The 21,992-nt window shown below is 37.8% G+C and overlaps 1 protein-coding gene across 1 annotated transcript in view; it reads right to left on the bottom strand.

Annotated features, from left to right (window-relative positions):
• Window positions 1–21,992, bottom strand: part of KCNH7 (potassium voltage-gated channel subfamily H member 7) — a 345,986-nt gene that overhangs the window by 116,575 nt on the left and 207,419 nt on the right. Inside the window, exons 4-6 of the mRNA XM_070956966.1 lie at window positions 10,417–10,845; window positions 8,606–8,626; window positions 5,071–5,285 (exon numbers count right to left, since the gene is read on the bottom strand). Of these exons, the coding sequence (XP_070813067.1) occupies window positions 5,071–5,285; window positions 8,606–8,626; window positions 10,417–10,845 (665 nt within the window). The remainder of the gene's footprint in view (window positions 1–5,070; window positions 5,286–8,605; window positions 8,627–10,416; window positions 10,846–21,992) is intronic.

Raw genomic sequence — 21,992 nt, 5'->3', positions numbered from 1 at the left:
ACCCCCACCTGTATAAGGCTTTAAACAGTAGTGGCCCAAATTGTGGAAACCTTTTGGGAAAAGTGTCTTTTCTAAAACGAGCTAATAACACCACTTTTTTTTGGAGTAGAAACCATTAAATTATATATCAATGGAAAGATAATTGAATCAAGAATGTAATGCAATAGCTTTTATGAAGGATTTGCTATTAGAATAGCAGTTACAGTATAAAGAAGAAAAGTGAAACACTTAGAAAAAATGAGATACACAAAAAATATCACCATAGAAAAAAAATGAGATATATAACAATTATCACGTCAGTTAATCCTTAGTTGGGTAACCTTTAGCATGAATTACGGCCTTACAACATCTTCCCATGGAGTGAACCAAGTCTTTTAGTTCTGCAGCTGTTATAATGTGAAACCAAGATGGAATGATTGCTTCTATTAACTGGGTTTTATTGCTGGGTCGTTTCTGACTAACAAGTTTCTTTAGTCGGCTCCACAGATTTTCAATTGGGTTAAGGTCTGGGCTATTCCCAGGCCATTACAGCAGTGGAATAGGATTATCTTGAAACTCCAAAAAAAAAAAAAAAAGTGGTGTTATTAGCCATCCAACCTCAAAAATACACTTTTCCCAAAAGGTTTCCACAATTTTGGCCATTACTGTAGTTTACCACAACTTGTACTAGGCCTGGTAGGCTATTGGCAACCATTATAGCTTCCAAAAAATTTGTGTGGTTCTGCTGAACTCTGGTCAAGAAGCAAGCAGCTGCAGCTTCTGAGGCACCTTCACAGGTAACACTTTGTAAAGTAAATTAAAATAGAGATGTTTATTATACTGTATAAATAGAGAGGAGCTCTACTCAGATCTTGCTCTACTCAGATCCTGCTATGTTGCTTCATCATGGTGGTGGTAATAGTGAATGTGTTCCTGAGTGGAGTGAATGAAGAATGGGTGAGTAGGAATGTATGCCAAGAGTATCTACAGTACTTCCAGAAGACCCACACAAAATGTGAAGGTCATCCCAGCTAAGCCTACCAGACCAGCAATGATATAGGAAGCTGCTGGACAAGGAAGATTACTTTAATGATAGCATTGGGAAATCTGAAGGGCCAAGTTAGTCAAGATCAAACTGGAAAAAGTCTGTCTATGTGGTTGCAAAGAGCTGAGATGGACGTGATGGCACACTAGCATATCTTGGTCTTCAGTACAGAGGACAAGCATATCTCTGTCTTCAGTACCTCCAGCTACAGATGGAATATCCATGGAACCAGAATCAATTGGCATTCTTGTTTGCTGGGATTCAGACTCAATTATGCTTTGTCGCTCATAATTCACATCCAAAACCTTCTATAGTAGAACCAGTTTTACAAGAAATCAAGAAATCAATAGATTGTAAATTCAACTTCCACATTTTTTTCCTATGTTCTCTTAGCCTGTGTTATATCTTATACAAGAAATGAGGAGGACAAAGAGAAGATAGTGAAACCTGGAGAAAAACCTGGTGTTTTTCAGCAGAATTGTAACACGTGCAAGTGTTCTTTGAAGATAAATTCTACAACAGCCTGAGATTAAAATAAAACCAATTAAATTAATAAATTTATTCTTCTGTAAGAGAAAATGGACCAAATTAAATGCATGAGGTTTACACAGTAATGGGATTTAATGAAATTCAAGATTAAATTTATTATTGATCCTGGCTTTGTTCTTTTCTTTGTCCTCCTTAGTGTGTCTACTTTTGAGTGGCATGCTAAAAGCTGTGCAAACCCGGATCTGAAGAAAAGCAACCCTTACTGTAAATGAAGAAGTACACACAAAAAACATTCAAGGAAATGGCAAAATGAAAATAAATGAAAAGCAAAACAAACAAACAAACAAACAAACAAACAAAACCCCTTTCATCTGGATCATTGTTTCAAGGGGATCTGCTAAACAGGAAAATAAGGTAATTTTCAGAGCATGAAACTATTTTTTATGCTTTGTAAAGTTCCATGAACACTGATAACTCCCCTCCCTCTCTCTGTTTTTATGTATGTGTAATGGGCTCAGATGTTTATGCTTAGGAAATGATAGATAAGAAATTATAATGGGAAGGAAATACAGAGAATTGATTTTCTTCTCATTAAAAATGGTGATCTTGTAAAAGCTATTCCTGCAAATTGTTCAGGAGTTTATTACATCATAAAGAGAATAGAAATACAAACTAATGTCAACATTCATTGGAAGCATTCTGTAAAGAGTTCTTGACCCCCTTGGCAAACACTTCAAATTTAATTTTGAATGCAGAGATCTGTAGAGTTCCTGGCATGTTAAACTACAGGTTCTACCAGGAACTTTGTGTAAATGTGTATAAAAGTGTAAAAGATGTGCCTATTAATTTTAAAAATATGTAATTTTTATTTTGTACATTTCTCCTTGATATAGAATCACTAATAAATATGAATGACATCTTGTGGCATTAAATTATCTTTAATGCCTTTAGAAAGCAGAATGGAGCTAGACTTAGGATATTATAAGTTACACAAGGATTTGAAAATACTAAAATAATTTCCTTGTTAAACACAATTTAATATGTTGGCCCAGATTTATAAAAACAGCTATTAGATAAATACAGTTATACTAATATACACACAAATACATAAATAGAAATATTAGTTGTTCTTTAGTTTGAGGGGAAAAATCTCTTTTTCCTCGCTTTCTGATAGGTTGAACTATGTGTTTCTTGAAACTGAAGAGAAATTTAACAATAATATTATAATGCTAGATAATGTGACTGGAGAACTGTTAATGGAATAGAATATTTGTGCACATGTGTAATCATCCGCTCCTGTTCAGAATTAGACTCTTGTAGAGCTGTGGTTGTGCAATCAGAGGTGGGTTTCAGCAGATTCTGACCAGTTCTGGAGAACCGGTAGTGGAAATTTTGAGTAGTTCGGAGAACCGGTAGTAAAAATTCTGACTGGCCCCTCCCCCATTTATTCTCTGCCTCCCAAGTCCCATCGGGAGGAAATGGGGATTTTGCAGTAACCTTCCCTAGAGTGGGGTGGGAATGGAGATTTTACAGTATCCTTCCCCTGCCATGCCCACCAATCCACACTCCCCAATCCATGCCATGCCCACTAAGCCACACCCACAGAACTGGTAGTAAAAAAATTTGAAACCCACCCTCCATTGTGTGCAATGGAGCTTCGATAAAAGAAAAAAGTAATAGAATAAAAAAGAGAAAAAAATACCAGACTCTTAAGCATGCTCGCTAACTAGCTTCTAAACATAACAACAATGGGACGATCGCAATGGGAACTTTGAAGGGTTCCTTCAATTGAAGCTGCAACAAATGAAGAGTCCCTTTGAAGATCTGCCAAGCCCTAATACTCACATATTGTCAAAAACAAGAACAAGAATCAGGACTGTAATAATGGAAAAGAGAGCTGAACAATCAGAAAATATTAGTATAATTTTAATAGAAATGCAATGCATTATACTGCACAAGAAAAACCGAGAAGAGGAAACTTCAAAGACTAGTGTATATTGTATATAATAAAATACAATCAAGCAATCAAACATAAATAAAATATGAACATAAAATCTATAAACTAACCCAAATGACTAAGCCTAGCCCTATGAAAGTCTAATAACCTATAAAAATGAACAGAACTATTAAAGCTGAAGTATGAGACAAAAGGCTGGCCAGGTAAGCTCATTGTTTGCTTAGTCTGCTGCCCAGATGTTCACAACTGATGAGCAACTTCAAGGCTGCTCTTCTTAAAATGGACTCGAATTGGTCAAAAGAATCATTTAACTAAGGAACATTCTCCTTTGACAGTCTTTCAAACAAAATTGTCTTCTGCAGGGTATGATCTAAGACTATGCTATGATCCATAAAAGAGATAATTTCTTCTGCTTCGTTTGCGTATTTAAATTTATTAGCATCAACACACATACACATCACTTTTTAGATGCTGATGCTCACAAAATGATTTAGAAACAATAAAAGGCTTTTATCTTTTAAAACTCTTATAAAAACCTTACTAAGCACAGATATCGGAAGAGTTTAGAGATGTTATTCATCAAAGGGAAAACCCAGAGATGAATATTTCAGAGTGAAAAATATCACAGTAGCATCTCTGAATTTCAGTTTTGCAGGAGGCACCTCTAAAGGATATTATAATAATAAACCAAAGCTTTTATTGGAGACGAGGAAGAGAATGAGAAAGAAGAGATAAAAACACAGCATCTATAGGAGATAGTGAGCCTACCTCTGAGATAGCATCTGAGACAGGCGAGAGGAATCAACCAACCCCTCCCCCCCCCAAATTAGAAGCAGAACACCTCCAGCCATGAACTCCTGCAGAAACAAGTTCAAACCAGTACTAGGAAGAATGAAGGTGCCATATTGTGCTAAGTGACAAAGGAATTAGAGTAGAAAAGCAGGAAGATCTGTTTACTTGACTGACCAACTTTAACAACTGGGAAGTAGTTATGACCTTGTGACTTGGGTGGAAATTGAACCTACAAGAAATAGAAGTATAGTACGATCTCCCTGATGGTGTGTTGGAATAAGTGCTCAAGTTACCAGCCTGAACTTCATGTCTTGATTTTGTCTCTCTTAAATAGTCTGACTCTTGTAATGTGATGTGCATATGCTTCTTCTAGTCTATGTAACATATGACAACTTGGCTATGAGGACTGGAAGAAATTGTTAAATTTCACTCAATTTCATTTGACTTCTGCATATTATTCAGAGTCAGGTAGGTAAACAGAATAAACCAAGGCCACCATAGAACAATATCTGTGCTACTATATCAGATATACACGAGTTAAACAGATAAATCTGGGATCTTCCACAGAATTCACTTACAACAACATAATGCACAGTCTCCCTCACAGAGCCCTTTCTCTGATTAATTGTAGGTTTAATCTACATTAATTTTCCTCTGTGCGTGTTGCTAGAAAAATTGTGGTCACTCTATTTCATCCAGAAGAATCAATCTGCACAAATCTAACAAAAGCATGCAGACATGAAGAGAAGGAGTGGAGTGTTTACAAAAATTAGAGAAGAGGCACAATTACATATTAAAAATCTCCCACCTGTGTAACCTTTTCAGTGACGTTATGTGTTCTTTCTTTCACTTTGGGCGCAATAATTGTTTTCTCTGATGATGGAGGTGATGATGCCTTTTTTTCATTTTTGATATCAGAAAAGTTTAGAGTGAGCTGGGGAATCTTATTGATGGTGCTGTATTTGTTAAGGTTTGAATCAGATGTAGATCCTAACAGACTTGACTTGATATGGTTAAAAGGACCTACAAGAAAAAGAAGAAGATATCAGCTGATATAACATCTTGAGTCACTTTCCACATAATATAAAAAAGTAAATACCTTTATTGTTATTTTTGTTTTTCAACCAGACTTGATAACTCTCTAGTTTAGAATCTGCCAACACTTCAATTGTGGGAGAAGGGCAGAATATAGGGCCTAGAAATAGTAAATAATTCACCGGGGTGTATTTATGTGTTCATTGCACACCCCACTCTTGAATCAGGGCTTCTCATTCTTTCTACTACTGTAAATGATTCTGTTTTCCAGTCTTTGTAGGGTCCTTAAACTAGAGGAAATTTTAAATAGAGAAAAATTATAGAGAAAGCAGGAATCTATTTCTTCAGCGTTTACAGATCTCTGAGCTGGTTGAGTGAACACAAGTGGAAGCAGAAATCCATTAGTGGAGTAATATCTTAGATTTAATCTAGATACACTTCTCCCTGAAAGCTTTATTTCACGCTAGATTGAGAACTATAGGCTTTAAAAGTCTGGAGCACATGAACTTTTTAAATTATGAATTTAGAAGAAATCTCTAGTTATTATGGCTGTATGAGAATTCCAGATTCAAAGGCAGTATACTTGTAAATACCATATGCTGAAGGGGCAACAAGAAAAAAAGTTCTGGTTTCTTGGATTCCTGAAGACTTCTGGATTCTCTCTGTGGACAGTAGAGTTTTTCATTATATTCTAAAATATGCAAGTTTCCCCAAATAGTATGTTGCTTCCATTTAAGGTGCATATATCTGTGCTGAAGGGGCAAATAAGGCATCATTTATTTACCTTTCCTAATCTAAAAAGGATCCAAAAATTTTAGGCCCACCTTCTCTGATGTCACATTGCCAGCCTTGTCTCCTGGTGCCTTCAGGCAGGCAGGCAGAAGGGCTGCTCTAAGACTGAAAAAGGATCCTTGAGCATATTACCTTCTGCCAGCTTCTGAGAGTTCTTACGACAATAGAAGAAAGATGGACCACAAATGTATCCCATAAATAAATACTTCCTGAATAGCTAAATGTCCAAACTAGGGAGAAAAGAAGACTGTTTAATTTCATTGGCACATGTGCTCCTGAATACAAGACAGACTCCAAAACCTGGGTAATCCTAGATGCCTTTTGTGCCATTGTTGCTTGTTTTCCATCAGTGATTTCAATCACGGAACAGCAGCACAAATTATAGTAGTGGTCAAAATTGTGGAAACCTTTTGGGAAAAGTGTATATTCTAAAACTAGCTAAGTAACACCACTTTTTTTTTGGAGTAGTACCATAAAATTATATATCAATGGAAAGATAATTTAATCAAGAATGTAATGAAATAACTTTTATGAAGGATTTGCTATTAGAATAGCAGTTACAGTATAAAGAAACATGTAGAAAAAACACGTGAAACACGTAGAAAAAAATGAGATATACAAAAATTATCACCATAGAAAAAATGAGATATACAAAATCACCATGTCCGTTAATAGTTGGGTAACCTTTAGCATGAATTACGGCCTTACAACATCTTCCCATGGAGTGAACCAAGTCTTTTAGTTCTGCAGCTGTTATAATATGAAACCAAGATTGAATGATTGCTTCTATTAACTGGGTTTTATTGCTGGACTGCTTCTGACTAACAGGTTTCTTCAACTGGGTTAAGGTCTGGGCTATTTCCAGGCCATTCCAGCAGTGGAATATGATTATCTTGAAACTCCAAAAAAAAAGAAAAAAAGTGGTGTTATTAGCCATCAAACCTCCAAAATACACTTTTCCCAAAAGGTTTCCACAATTTTGGCCACTACTGTAGTGCTCTCTTCTACCTGCCTTTCTTATGTTCGTTATGCATGCACATTTAAGTCTTACTTTGCTAAAGCAAGTAACAATTACTCGGCTTCTAAGATCAGCTCTGATGGCCCTTTTCAAACACTTATTCATAAGAGCTGTTAGGCTGGCAGGCATATGAAACAGAATATTTATTTATGGCAGGTTTGTTCTTATGGAATAGGCTTCTACCAGAAATATGTTCATTTTCTTCTGAGAATCTTAAATTGGCTTTAAATATTATGGAACACTGGTGTGGGTCTATACTGACAATAAATACAGAAATAGGCAGAGTCTTGAGTACCTCAAGTCAGCAGCAAGTTCATTTACAGACAGTTGTTCACTTACAACATGGCGCCACACAATATCAAAACCACCGCTGATGGAGACAAGAAGCAAATGGGAGAACCTCCTAGGAATGGGTCACTTGAGGGCATTAGCACATGCACACCATGCAGGTTTGATGGAGACATTTCATCAAGTATATTAAATGACATATCGAAGAGGAGCAAAGGAGAAAAATCCTCCTTCGTCCTGCCCCTCCTACCAAATTTAGGCTATAAACACAAATGATAAGTTTGTTATGAGAAAAAAATATATGTGCAAAAAGGATTCTAGTTAGCTAGAGAAAGGAATGTCTCCATTTGGCTAACTATGCTTTACACTATTGTCCTGGTGAAAAGGATCAATACTAGCATGTAATAAATATGAATGTTTCCACATGAAATTGCAAATGGAATTCATGCAAGCACACCTGAAGACTACAATAAGCTTAAACCATACCCCCTGCCATCCAGGAGCGTGAAACTAGTTTTAAGGAGACAAAAGAGGAATACGTGAAGGGTCCAGATTATTCACTGATTGTCTTGGCGTCAGAACGATAAAACTGAATTGGATTTAAAATGAATCAATGGTGGCTAGTTTCAATCATGCAAAGCTCAATTTGTAATACTTTAACAAGATCGTATCTTGAAAACTTCAAGTTATGGTATCTGCTTAGGATTGGCAGCATCCACATTCTACCTTCTTCAACAAGTTTACATACTGTAGGTACAATCCAGCTAAAGTTCAAACTTTAAGCCCTCCTGGGATTTTGACGGGAGAGAAGTAGGCACATGCTCAACTCTCCCACTCAAATCAAAGGGGCTTAGCAGGATGTGCTGCTTGAATCAGTGATCAAGGAAAAAGCCCCAGAGAAAAGATGGGAACTTTCTTCTGGATAGACAACTAGAGGATTGCATTGTAACTAAGTGAGGCCAATGGCTTTGAAAGAACATACTGTGCATCCCTTCACAGCTTCCTCTGAATGGCCATCTATCATCACTCTGAATTGAGAGCAAAGAGAATTGTGATGCATCCATCAAAGCAAAAAGAACAGTAATTCCTGTAATGTGCCCAGCTTTGTAAAGGTTAGCATGAGTATGATGCATTTGTACAGTTTCTACAGCATGCCAAATAATGTGTCTTTCAAAAGCACCGGACAATAGAGGTTATAAATTTACATTACCTTTGACATTGCGACCATTGTCTGTTATTCAGCAGAATAAAGAAAAGCAAAAGGGGGAAATAAACTGTGTATCCAAAGAATCCAAACTGATGATTTACCCCCCTTCTTGGTTCCCCAATACATTTTGAGGGAGCCAACATTAATTTGGGTGAATCAGCTAATGTAATGAATGGAAGACTAATTTTCTCTTTTTAGAATTAAGAACCAAAAGTTGTCCTCATTCAACTGCTCTTCAAAATTTCCCAGAGTGCTCAAAAGTGTTTTCAAATTAGCTGGAACAGTCGTTTAAATGGATGTGATATATCTCAGGAGGGGCTGTTCTTTAAATTTGGAGGCTAATTTGACTTACGAAATTGTAATTGATTGAGTAATTTTCCTGGATTAATCAATAATAGAATGCAGTCAACCAACTGCTCAATTAGTCAAATACACATTTTAATCAATCAGTTGCATGAAGATGAACAAGGGTTTTATTTGTGAAGCAAGAAATATCTTCCTTCTGAAACAATATGCATGCACATTGCTGATTTGGACTGCCAGGTTGGGCAGGCAACTATTCCCTTCAGTTAATACAGTGTCATCTTTCAGATCCAGGAATCACACCTTCTCTAACATGGCACCTGCTCTCTGGGATGCAATTCCCTATGAAAACTGGGTGGCTTCCACCCTGTAATGGAAGGTATGAGTGATCTTGATGGACGAAGGAAAGGCATGCTACCCATGAAACAATCAGATAAGAGGGGGTGGGATCCTCCAATCAACTAATGGTCAAAGAAAGAAACTTGGGAAAGACCGCCCTCATTCATCAGGCAGCGTAAAGTGGGAAGTTTGTTAAGGTAGCCTTACAATAAGGTAGAATTAGCTCATCTAGTCATGGTTCCTATTTGGTTTACCTGGTGGCTTTCTGGAAAACCTTAAAGACCTGGCCATGCTCTCAGGCTCTAGGCTAAGATGGTTGGAGCCAGTGCTGGGTGTATGATATTTGTTTTATTTGTTGAGTATATCCTGCATCCATTTTCAGTTCGGTGTGTTATTAGGTGTTTATTTTTATGTTGCCATCCATGTGAGCCCCTTCCCCAAGCCAGTCTGGAATCAGGTGGTACCTAAATTGATTAAATGAGTGAGTGAGTGAGTGAGTGAGTGAATGAATGAATGGATGAACTATTTTCTGGAAGAGGTATTCCACCTGGGTGCATGCTCTGGATGAAGACCTTCTGAATATAAAAGTGGCCATTGCAGTCTGAACCATTCTTGTATTAATACCCCTTTCCAATAAACTGTTGCCCAAATAATGAAGGAACCAGGGGTGAAATTCAGCTGGTTCTATCCGGCTCAGGTGAACCGGTAGCGGTGGCTGCGGGAGGCTCTGCCCACCCGCGCGGACGTCATGACATCACTTTTTGGTGACATTTTAAGCCTTTGCGCATGCACAGAAGGCTTTGCACATGTGCAGACGATGGTGTGTGCGCACATTTGCCAACTGGTAGGGAAGGTAAGTGAATTTCACCCCTGGAGGAAGCCCTTAGTAGGACTTACTCTCAAATTAGTACGCCTAGATGTATAACACAATATGAAGCATATTGACTTGGAAATAAGCTTCCCTTTGCATAAGGTCATAAATGATGAACCATAGAGTGCTTAATATCATCCCTGCTATGGTAGAATTTCCCCTTAGCTCTTAAAGAAAAGAGATTTCAAAGATCTTGTCCTAGTTGAATAAAAATGGAATGCATGTGTCCCATTTTATTCCCAGCCATTCAGTTGACATAATTCATGAATATTGATCACCCTCCCCTTGCCTAATACTGTACCTTCACTAGCATGCCGATCCCTAAACATGTTCTTGGGATGGACGGTAAATCCTTCTATGTTGTGCACTGAAGATGCTCTCCTTATACTACTAATGCTCTCTTTTGACTGAGCAAGAGTCAACGCTGCGCTGGAATGCAGCATATCCGGGTACAGTCGGTCCCACTGCTGTTTTGGTGATGAATGATCTAGAGGCCCAGATATATTCACTGGAGGTGAACACGTCCTTGGTTGAATGAGTGCCTTGGTGTCATCTCCTTCAGAGGGGCTGCAGCTTTCTTTCGTAGGAGACTTAAAGTGCTTCATGGCCATGGAATTGTCGCTGTGTTTTGATGAATCAACAATCACTGCATCAGGATCTTCTTGTGGCAAAGATTGCTTTCTGTAGGATAAAAGACTCAATCCAGGTAGCCTGAATCCAAAAAGTTTGCCTAAGTAGGAAAGATCAGATTTAAGAAAAGAAACCAATCAGTTAACTATGACATCATGAGCTGTTGCAAAATATTTGTTCTGTCATGTAATGCCCTTTGTTTACTAGTAAAGAACCCACTCTATTCTGTTGACTGTGGCCAGGAATTAATGATTCAATACATGATTCTCGGGCTGCTTCAGATTTGAAGGTAAAATGCTACTTTAGATGTTCAAAATACTGGGACAGCAATGACAAGTCTCAATAGTTATCTAAATAGGGAACAGACATCCCTCACTTCCAATTTTGCAATGGGGAAGAGTATAAATTTGGGAGCTCACACATTAGGGAATGGTAGCAATTAAAGAAGTTAACCAGAACCAAGGAAATCATCCCTTTCTGATTTCTCCTGTCACTGTTTCTAAGTGTGTGTCCAAAACATTTCCTGTTTCTTGAGAAAAACACTGATAATGACATTCGTTTAGATACAAAATGCAGCAACTTTGGTTCATGGTGAAAATCTATCCTTGTGGCTTGCCCTATCAGTCACAGTTCCCTCCTTTTCTCTGATTTTAATGGATTTTTTTAAAAAAATTTTTTTAAAATAAATTTAAAGCTTTGTATTTATTTAAAATTTATTATCTCTAGATTTTTTTTTATTTTGAAGATTTCCATGGCCACTGTGTCTACTACAATGGCTCAGATCATGTTTCTGAAACACTGAAGAAAGAATCCCAGAATTATCCCAGAGTTATTCAGAAAAAGTCACCTTTTCAGAGGTTGAGCAAAGAGACCTCTGTTGTTGATTTGGTTTATATTTATATTCATCAATGCTTTTAACGTTGAACCTATCTTTAGGGCAGGGAATTATCTGCTTACGACTTGATTCAAGAGTATAATAGAACTGTTTGGAAATATTATGCTTTCAGTTTGAAACACCATAGGATGGTTAATGCAGGGAAAATGGCTTGCTCATTAATAGCAACATCCAAAAGGCTTACAACACTAGATTTAAACACAATGCATAAATTAGGTGTTCCTATTTTATCTCGATGAAACCTGGTAGGAGCAGTGTTTTAAATTTCCAGGCACCACCACCTGCATATTCAATAATGAGGGAGGGTAAAGGGGATGATGGCTACTTGCTATTATGTCCCAAAAGAGAAAGTATTTGTGATGTTCCTCCAAGTTTTTGGGTTGCCTTGCTGAGATTTTTCAAAACAATAAGCTTGCAATGTTTTATTGCTCTCCAGCTCTGCTGCCTGAATATTCTTCTCCCCTACTTCCATGGCCATATCCAGCCAAAGAGAGTTAATCCAATGACAGTCAATCCCTTATGGATCTCTCTGGTGAAAATGATGCATGCATGAGTGATTTGGGAGGGTAGGAGGAGAAGAAATTGCTAAAGATAGCAATGCTTGAAAATTGACATTTGTTAATTCAAGTCCAGATTGGTTTCCAACATAAACTTATCGCATGCCCTAGGCCTAGAACAACATATCAACTGAAACTTAGTTACATATTTAACTTCACACATAACTATGGTGTTTCCCCAAAAATAAGACCCTGTCTTATATTTTTTTTGAACTCTGAAATAAGCGCTTGGCCTTATTGCCATGGGCTCAAAAGCCCGATTGGGCTTATTATCAGGGGATGTCTTATTTTGGGGGGAAACAGAGTAGAACTCTGTTACATTTTCATATATTCAGCTCAAACAAGATCTCTCTCTCTCTCTCTCTCTCTCTCTCTCCCTCCCTCCCTCCCTCCCTACCTCTAATTTATATAGCCACCTATCTCACCCAAAGTGTCCCTGTGCGGCATACAACAAAGATAAGAACAATGAATAAATATATAAAATCACTTATCACTATTCATTATAATAAAAACATTAAAAATTATAAACAAGATAAACAAGAAAATAACAGACATGGCAGATGTTAACAATAATGGAGGACATCACAAGTTCATCCATCTTCTGGGGTCCCCAGGCTTGTTGGCACAACCAGATCTTAATATATCTTAAAAGATGTGTTTGTAAGGAAATACACTTATACATATACATTTTGGAAGGGAAAAATCTACAGTTATATATGCATTGTGATACCAATTTATGAAATGTTCGCCATCTGGATGCTTGGCTGGTACTTACATGGGTTTTAAGTCTTTAGTCAAGAGTTTAATTGATTGCAACTTAATGAAGTTTTATCTGTTGGTTTATAGTACAGCTCTGCATTAATGATAGTTTGATGGATTGCCACAGTTTGGTGTTTTATGATTTATAGTAGTTTGTTTTATTAACTGTAGCCTGCCTTGAGATCTGTTAATCCATTGATATCATGGCCTTCTTAAATCTGGCGTCTTCCAGATATGTTGGATCCATAATTCCTAGATGTTGCTGATAATGAATTCTGTTAAATTATAATTCCAGCACATTTGGAAGGCTCCAGGCTAGTAAAGATTGATCCGGATTCAAATACATGTTTTAAAGGGGTATTAAACTTCCATACTTGAAAAATATATTTTGGATAGAGTGCTAAAGTCACTTACATAAACATAAGATTAATATTAATGTGGACTGAACAGATTATCAAAAATGCATATGTGTATGCTATATAAATGCTTAGAAATAAGTGAAAAAATAGAGCAGAAAAAAATAGAAAGATAAAGTTTAGTATAGTGATACAACTGGATAATGGTTTCTCTGTTTCCTATAGCTAAAAAGACTGATATTGAACATTGGAAAGATAAATGTGTGGCCCGATTTATTCAATGGATTGAAGATCTGGTTACACTTGCTGACTATGAGCAGATTGCTTGTAGATGTAGACTTTGTATGAATAAATATAATTTATTTTATTGTATTTATTTATTAGAATTTCTCAAACAAAAATGAGAACAAGAATAAAAGAATAAAAATACAATGGCAGGGACGATAGGCACATTAGTGCACTTATGCATGCCCCCTCTACTGACCACTTAAGAATGATGGTCCACGGAAGGCAATTTGTGACTGAAACTGTGAAAATTAAATAAAATATAATGAAATATGGAACTCATCTAAACAAAATACAGTAGCTTTTTAAAAACCAGATGGTAATATAACTATCATGTAATCCTTCCAAGTATCATCTAATACATTTCTAAATGTTTTAGAAATATACGTATCCATATACACACTCGCATAATGTTTGTACTAGTTAAGTATATATAGAATTGTAACTTTTCACTGTTATAACAAGATATTTATTTATTTATTTATTTATTTATTTATTTATTTATTATGAGTAACTCAAAGTGGCAAGCATCTTTAATACTCATTTCTCTCCTGTTTTGCTCTCAACAACAGTGAGGTAGGCTGGCTATGAGAGAGGGACTGGCCCAAAGTTACCCAGCTGGCTTTCATGCTAAGGGTGGGACAAGAACTTTTATTATACTATAATATACAATTAATGCTGATTGATTTTTCCCCCTCATCCTGAAACATGGTGACATATAAATATGTACTGATGTACATGTATGTCTAAAGTACATTTCCCAAGAACTTAACTTGTTCAGGAGGCGTTATTGGATAGAAGAGACTCTATGTCAGTTTCCTTGGAAAGAAGGATGACAAATATGGGAACAATGATTCTCTCTTTTTCCCTGCTCCCCTATTGTTAAAAATTTTCTAATTGTAGAAGGTGGGGGGGCTAATGTCTATATAGCACTCTCTCTCTCTCTCTCTCTCTCTCTCTCTCTCTCTCTCTCTCTCACACACACACACACACACACACACACACACACACACACACACACACACACCAGTGGCAGGTTTCAAAACCCGTCGCTACCAGTTCGCTTGTGGGCGCTCGCAGCTTCTGCACATGCACAGAAGCATCCGGGTGGGTGGGCGGAGCCTCCCGTCGCCGCCTTTTTCGTTGTTGTATGCCTTTCAATCTAATCACATGCATCTACAAAACCAGTGAAAGATTTCATTTGAGGGCAACAATAGATGTTTACTAAAAGTAGCTGTAGGTAAAAATGAGTCAAATATATTAAAATATTCTATAGCTTTTATAACGCCTTTGAAAGTGAGTTAAAAAGTTACTCCATTACTAGCTAATGACATTGAAGTTTGAACTACGGTAGCTCATCACAGCCTCTTTCGTGGCTTTCCTCACATTCTCGCAAGGAAAAAGTCGACAACTTCACATGCTCTTGTTCTATTTTAGAAATATTCATGGTAGAACAGATGGTATTTTCTGCTTCACTGGTTTAAAACAGTCATGTTAGAGTCTGTTGCTGATCAAGTTGTCTCTTAATTCAGCTGGAAAGGATATGCTTGGAGAGCATCCCTCATTGCTAATATTTTCAGGCACGAAATAAAATAGCAGCAGCAACATATGACTATTTTTTCCAGTTTTTTTTTAAAAAAAACAAGACATAAATTGTTCCAAACTTTTGGTTGCCTGTTTTATTTTAAAGGAGCTATTTTTTGAAAACAAGTTATGCATGTGTGATGTACTGAAAATTAACAACTGGACTGGTTTCCTGGCTTTTTATTCAATATGAACGGTATTTCGAATTGCTGGAAATGGAGTAGACAGAACACAGATTACAAAGATAGTCTCGCATGTTATTGGATTCTCTATATCTGTTGTGTATGTATGTATGAGAAAAAGAGGTAATGAGAAACCTTTTACTTGGAACAATTCCCATGGTTTATACAAGGAACAGCAAAAGCAATCTTATTCCGAGCAGCGTTTAGTTAGCATGTTAACTTCCTCTTTTTTTTTTTTTTTTTTTTTTACATATTTGTTCTAGAGCAGGGGTGTCAAACTCAAGGTTCGGGGCCCGGATCTGGCCTGAGCAGTACTTAGATCTGGCCTGCGGGGTCACCCTGGAAACAGCGAAGGACCAGCCCGCAGTGCTTCTGCCAGCCAAAATGGACTCCTGAGCTCCATTTTCACCTGCCACGGCCTCCTGCAACCCTCTGTGAAAATGGAGCTCGAGGGGGGTGCCCGAGCTCTGTTTTCACTGGCAGAGGGTTGCAGAAGGCTGTGGCAGCCAAAACTGAAGCTTGGGAGCCTGTTTTCGCTCGCAGAGCGCATGGGCCACCATAGGCGCCCCAACAGGAATGACGTCAAGATGGCCATGCCCACCCTGGCCAGACCACTCTGTCCCCCTGAGGTCAAATACAACCCTGATGCAGCCCTCAATCAAATCAAGTTTGACACCCCTGTTCTAGAGGGTTTTAATTTCTTATTTTCCTGCCTGCAGTTAGGAAATGATGCTGGATTTGATAAACTGATGAAAACAAATGATAGCAATTAGGGCTAAATGGCATTTTCATATTCGCAGAGAATGTGACTCTTAATACCATTTGCTGGAATGTAAAAGGATAGACAACAGTTTCCATGGAACAGGAAACATAGCAAATGGTAAGGGGTGTTGGGAGATGTAGTTCAGGATTAGTTAGAAGGGCACAAAGAAGCATCTGGTTGGCCACAGCAGAAATACAGATGTGGTTGAATCTTCATCCATTGCTGATATTTCAGAAGTTTTTCATAATACCTGGTATTTTTCATTACCAGAGTATCTATCTTAATGTGTTTGGCAGGTTTTTCTCTGCTAACTTAATGTAACATTTACCATCTTGCAATCCTGCATAAAAATGTTACTTCTTAATCTGATAAAATCTACTTGGAAGAGCAGGTGTCTGCATAAATCAGAAGAAGCAAAGTGTCATAAATAAATTTAGGATTTTTTCTAATACGTTCATTTAGAACAAAGTTCAGGGAATCAAGGGAATTATTCTCTTCTGTTTGCTTCTTCTGTTATTCCCTCCTGTGCCATCCTTACAGAGTAAGGGAGATGAATATCTCCCCAATTCTTCAAATGATAAAATATGAAATATGCCTAAAAAGAATACTGTTTCTCAGCTGGATATGTTCAACACCTCAAAAGCGATAAACCTGTAGTCAAATATTCTTGACGTTTTGCAAGATGGGAAGTAAATAGGAACATCTTTTCAAGCCATTTGCTGCATTTGTTTTGCAAAGGATTGAAACTATTTTGCAATTATTATTCTTTTAAGTTAATATTTATATTAAGTCATTTATATCCAGAAAACTTTTATTATAGGTTGATCTGTATGGTATATAGTTAAAGTAACTAAACTAAACTCCTATACAATATGTTTATGATGAAGTAATTACTGAATAAGGAATATTCAGGGATCTGTGGGGTCCTATCCTCCAAATTTTGAGAGAGAAGGAGGGAGGGAGGGAGAGGGAAGGGGGGAGAGAGAGAGAGACTGTCCTGTATTAAGACAGTTAACTGCTGCTTGAAATAAAACGGAAATTTGTCCTTAGGTAACCGAGTATGTTGATATAACTTCAAAACCATAGAGAATCTCTATGGAGATTCTCAGTCTTTCAGGTCATGGTTGTCCCAAAGGTGCTCCCCCCCCCACCCCAACAGCAACTGGACTTTCTTGATTTTTCTTGCAGACATTTTGCTTCTCCTCTGAGAAGCTTCTATAGTTCTGACTAACTGGTGAGGAAGAAAAGATTTATATTCTTTTCAGTCAGCTAGTCAATGACTCTCAAAGTGTTAACGACTGACTGACTGACTGCAAATGGTATAAAACTTCCCTTCCTTCTTACAACTGAAGAAACTTCTCAGAGGAGAAGTGAAATGTCTTCAAGAAAAATCAAGAAAGCCCAGTTGCTGTTTGAAAAAAAAAAAACACCTTTGGGACAACTTCTATACTTGGACACTGTATAGAAAAGGAAGTGATCCACTGAAAAATAGCCCAGGATCACTTTATACAATCAATGCATAATTATCAACTGAAAAAAAATATTTATTTGATTTTTTAAAATTCTGCCTTTATCTGTATCTATAAAAGCAAAAACCACTCACGCCTAATCACAAAATCTCCAGAACTGTAAAGCCTACAAACTTGAAATTTGCCACGTATGTTCCTCTTGGCTTCTAGGTGCTCACTAAGAAAGGATTTTTCAAAATGACCATCAGAGCATTAGTATTTCCTATATTATGATTAACAGGCTCTGATGCTAAGGAGTTCTACTCCCCCTCCCCACCTGAAAATAAATCTATTCGAAATGCAAAAACACAAGCAGAGGAGAGGAGTTTCAGTTTCAGTTTTACTTTCACAGCAGCAACCAGGAGAGAGAAGGGGGATAGGATAGGCTTCTGTGGGGCAAGGCTGAGGGAGAGAAGGGATGGGATAGGGGAGCCTTCTGTGGGGCAAGCCTGAGGGAGAGAAGGAGATAGGATAGGTGAGGGTTCTGTGAGGCAAGGCTGAGGCAGAGAAGAGGATAGGATAAGAGACATTTCTGTGGGGCAAGGCTGAGGGAGAGAAGGGAAGAGGAGAGGCCGATTATAACTACTCATTAATTTTCAAGCTGTAAGTGTCGATTTATCAAACCCCATCACATAGTTTCGTAGCGAAGCACGGGTATCCAGCTAGTTAATTTATAAATAACTCAAGGTGAACTCAAGGTAGATTTTATGCCTAAAGCTAGATTATAACTCACCATCTCCTGGTTTCTAGGCCAGCACCTCTGGTTAAGGAAACATTGGCCACAGTGTTTTTTTCAGGAAACATTGGAACATTCTGCTTAGTTTTATTTCAAACTTTACCAATCTGCCCTTCTGGAGGCAGTAAATCTGCAACACGAGATTAGTATCATAGTACATTAGATGTGATCTGGCCTTGTTTTCTGGGGAAAGTATTGAAACTTCTATCAACATGGACCTGAAGGAAACAGAACACTCTGGTGTTTTCCAGAACATTCCATCTCATAATGATACACTGAGCACACCCCTACTTCTTTCACATATTTTATTTTTAACTGGAGTTGCTTAGATCTGATCCTATAATGTTGTACGTTGAAAAGTTAAGGATTGACCCTGGTCCAATCCCCTAATTTGAAAAAAAAAAGATGTATTTTTAAAATAGACATTGTCATTATACACAATACTAGCTAAAAATTATTTACAGAAATCTTAAAATATGGTTTTACCTGCAATTATCAATAATGAAAATACAGTATGGGTAAATACTACATAGAAAATACATAAGCAATTAGCATCGTGTATAGAAATATTATGTGATGAAATGTGCCAAATTCAGAATTGAACTTTATAGTTGAACTATCAGTTGCAATTAAAATAGCAAAAATAATTGGGTCCTCACATATCTGGCACTAAAAAGGCAGGTTGCATATATACGGAAGAAAGTGTTGCTGAACCCATTTTTTAACATTACAATCTTGCCTCAGCTGGGACCGAGTGTGTAAAACACTCTTCCACATGCAGCATGTGTGCATTTTCAGACAGCCCCACACTGCTTGTGCGTTCTACAGCTCTTCTGCAACTGCGTTGATTACCTTCTGACTCAGCTTCAGTGCAGAAGAAAAATGTTAAGATAACACTTTGGTGACGGCATTTTGCTGGAGCTGCAAAACAGGCGACTTCCCACTGATAAAGAACTTCCATTTCATCCCATTTCCCCAGCCCATCACTTTCCTTTTGCCTTCCTGAATTAAGAGTTTATGGCACCTAGGACTTTCACCAGGCATTTTTTCCCCTGCTGTAAAAAAATAATGCTATGTGAAGTAACATAAGGATGGGTGGGGCACTGGCTGGAATCTGGTTTTTAATGCTAAGAATATTGCAGGCATTGCTTGACCTATAGAGAAAATGGACCATTGTAAGGAAGATAATGTGAGGTGGCCCAGAGAAGCTTCTAAGGACTTCTGGGGAAATGGTCACGAACACATTTCCACTACTACACCATCTATTCTGCTTGCACGCCTTGAAACTGGACCTGCTGAACCATTTGGTTGATCACTGAACATGTGTGTCCACTGACAAACCAGACCTAAATCTTTTGCTAGATTGTCCTAGAATAATATTTGCTCTTTCTGATGAACTGACAACATTTTTGGTGATGAAATGGAACTTTTCCTGTGAAGTTTAATTGGACTGATGTCTTGTAAGTGACAGGCTCATGTTATGTTACGAATCAACAGGGTGCAAGAAAATGTGTAAAATCTTGTCAATGTAATTTATTTGGCAACAATAGATACTCTTGTGAATATGGAACACATCAATTGTGCCCATCCCACTTGATCAGTGTCTTATTGGGAAAGTGAAAAGCAGATGGAGAAAATCAAAGTGATTCTGCCTGTGTCACTGTACCCGTTACTCATGCACAGAGAACGGCCCATAGAAAAATATTGCAGGAAAGAATCCCTCACACATGCACAAAAGGAGAGCACACATATGGTTTAATGAAAATGTGCAGAGACAGTTAAATAAAAGCAGGTTAAGGAAGCTATTTCTAGCATAAGTGAACCATCAAACAGCATCTCTAGTGGGTGGGTATTTAATTCATCATTGTAATTCTAACTGATGGTGTGATGAGATACAAGGATAGGGTACCAATAATTGTTGCCTGTGAAGAAATAGCTTTTTACCAAGCCATGTCAAATAGCTCCTGATGGTACTTTTGAGGGATAAAATGAATACAGTTGCATCAAGGACGTCTAATCTTAATATGCAGATCTGAGTATCCAGTCAGGCATAGGAGAAATTGAAGGTAGAAGGATTGTGACTGGAAAAATTGAGCCATGTAGCAGTTCCTTAGAGCTTTAAAGGACTAGAAGGATATGGAGAAATGACTCAGAACAAAGAGGCTCTTTTTTTTTTATTTGATTATTCACATAAAAAGAGCTTGCAGTATTTATGGTCTTGGAATCACTGCATCTTCGTGTTACATGGACACCAGTGGTGGGTTGCCCCCGGTTTGGACCAGTTCGCAAGAACTGGTAGTAAAACCGGCGGGAGGCTCCCCCGCCCCAGATATCATCATAGGCAATCCCGTTGCAAACCAGTAGTAAAGGTAAGTAGAACCCACCCCTGATGGACACATACTATAAAGCTAGGATTTTATTATAGTTTGATCATTTGTTCAGCAGGTAATTTGTTTTCTCCCTTTCTTCTACCAGGACCCAGATTCTGGACAGCACAAAAATCAAATAAAGAGTGAACTAGAAATAAGATACAACAATAAAGTCTGTTGACACTATACCATAGTTCATAAACCTGAAAGCCATGGTTCAAAATGGCAGGAATAACTAGAACTCTGAGCCCAAAAATACATTATAACTTTGAGTTATGAGCAAACCAGATTCAAAATATATCTCAGGCTAAGATCCATGTGTCCTCTTGTGTTACTGTATATAGTAGTTAACATTCAAGGAATAATTTGTAGTGATTCAGATGCACAGCTCAATTGGGTGAAGTTATATTGAGACTGATAGTTCAGATTAGTGTATGGATGATGTTTTTATTAGTTCACCAAGCAAGCAAGGCTTTTTTGATTTATGACCCACAACACTGAAGGAAGCTCTGCCTAAGTCAGTGTTTGTCAACCTTGGCAGGTTTAAAATGTGTGGACTCTAACTCCCAGAATTCCTTCAGCTGTCATAAGGTAGGGAAACCCTTACTTTTGGTTTTTTGTTGCTGAATTTCAGGAATGAGGTCTATTAAATATCAATAAAAGAGAATGTTAAACATCTATTAACTCTCTCCCCATTGTGGATGTGGGATAATTTGATGAGGGAATCACTCAGCGCTGATGTTCGAGATGACAATAAAAAAGTCTTCAGATCCAATCAATATTTAGAAACAATACTCAGAAAGCTGAATATTTATGTAGCCTGCTCTATTAGCAGCGTTCCCTGGATGGACGGATGGATGGATGGGGCTTTACACTTGGAAATGGGGATAGGAAGAGCCCCTGAGGGTTTTTTTTTTTTCTGGGATATATAGTCCCCAGAAGGCGGAGAAAGAGGAAGTTTCAGGGAGCCGAGATAAAACAGGATTGAGAGGAAGAGGAAAGGGCAAACTGTTAAGAGGGAAAGAGACTGCACTCCTTCAGAAAGAGAGAGAGATTGTGAGATTGCCACCTCAGGTAAAGAGTCTGCATCCTGCATCCTGGCTGCCATGAAAGGGAGACTGGATAGGCCTCTCACTGGGCCTGATGTTAGCAATAGCATGTAGACCAGTGGTGAAATTCAAATTTTTTTACTACCGGTTCTGTAGGCGTGGCTTGGTGGGCGTGGTGTGACTTGGTGGGCGTGGCAGAGAAAG

Source organism: Pituophis catenifer, unplaced genomic scaffold, assembly GCF_029215685.1.
Source record: "Pituophis catenifer annectens isolate HBS135680 unplaced genomic scaffold, rPitCat1.0.hap2 SCAF_1, whole genome shotgun sequence".
Classification (NCBI taxonomy): domain Eukaryota; kingdom Metazoa; phylum Chordata; class Lepidosauria; order Squamata; family Colubridae; genus Pituophis; species Pituophis catenifer.
Note: the sequence above shows the minus strand (reverse complement) of the source record. Positions and strands in the feature narration are given on the sequence as shown.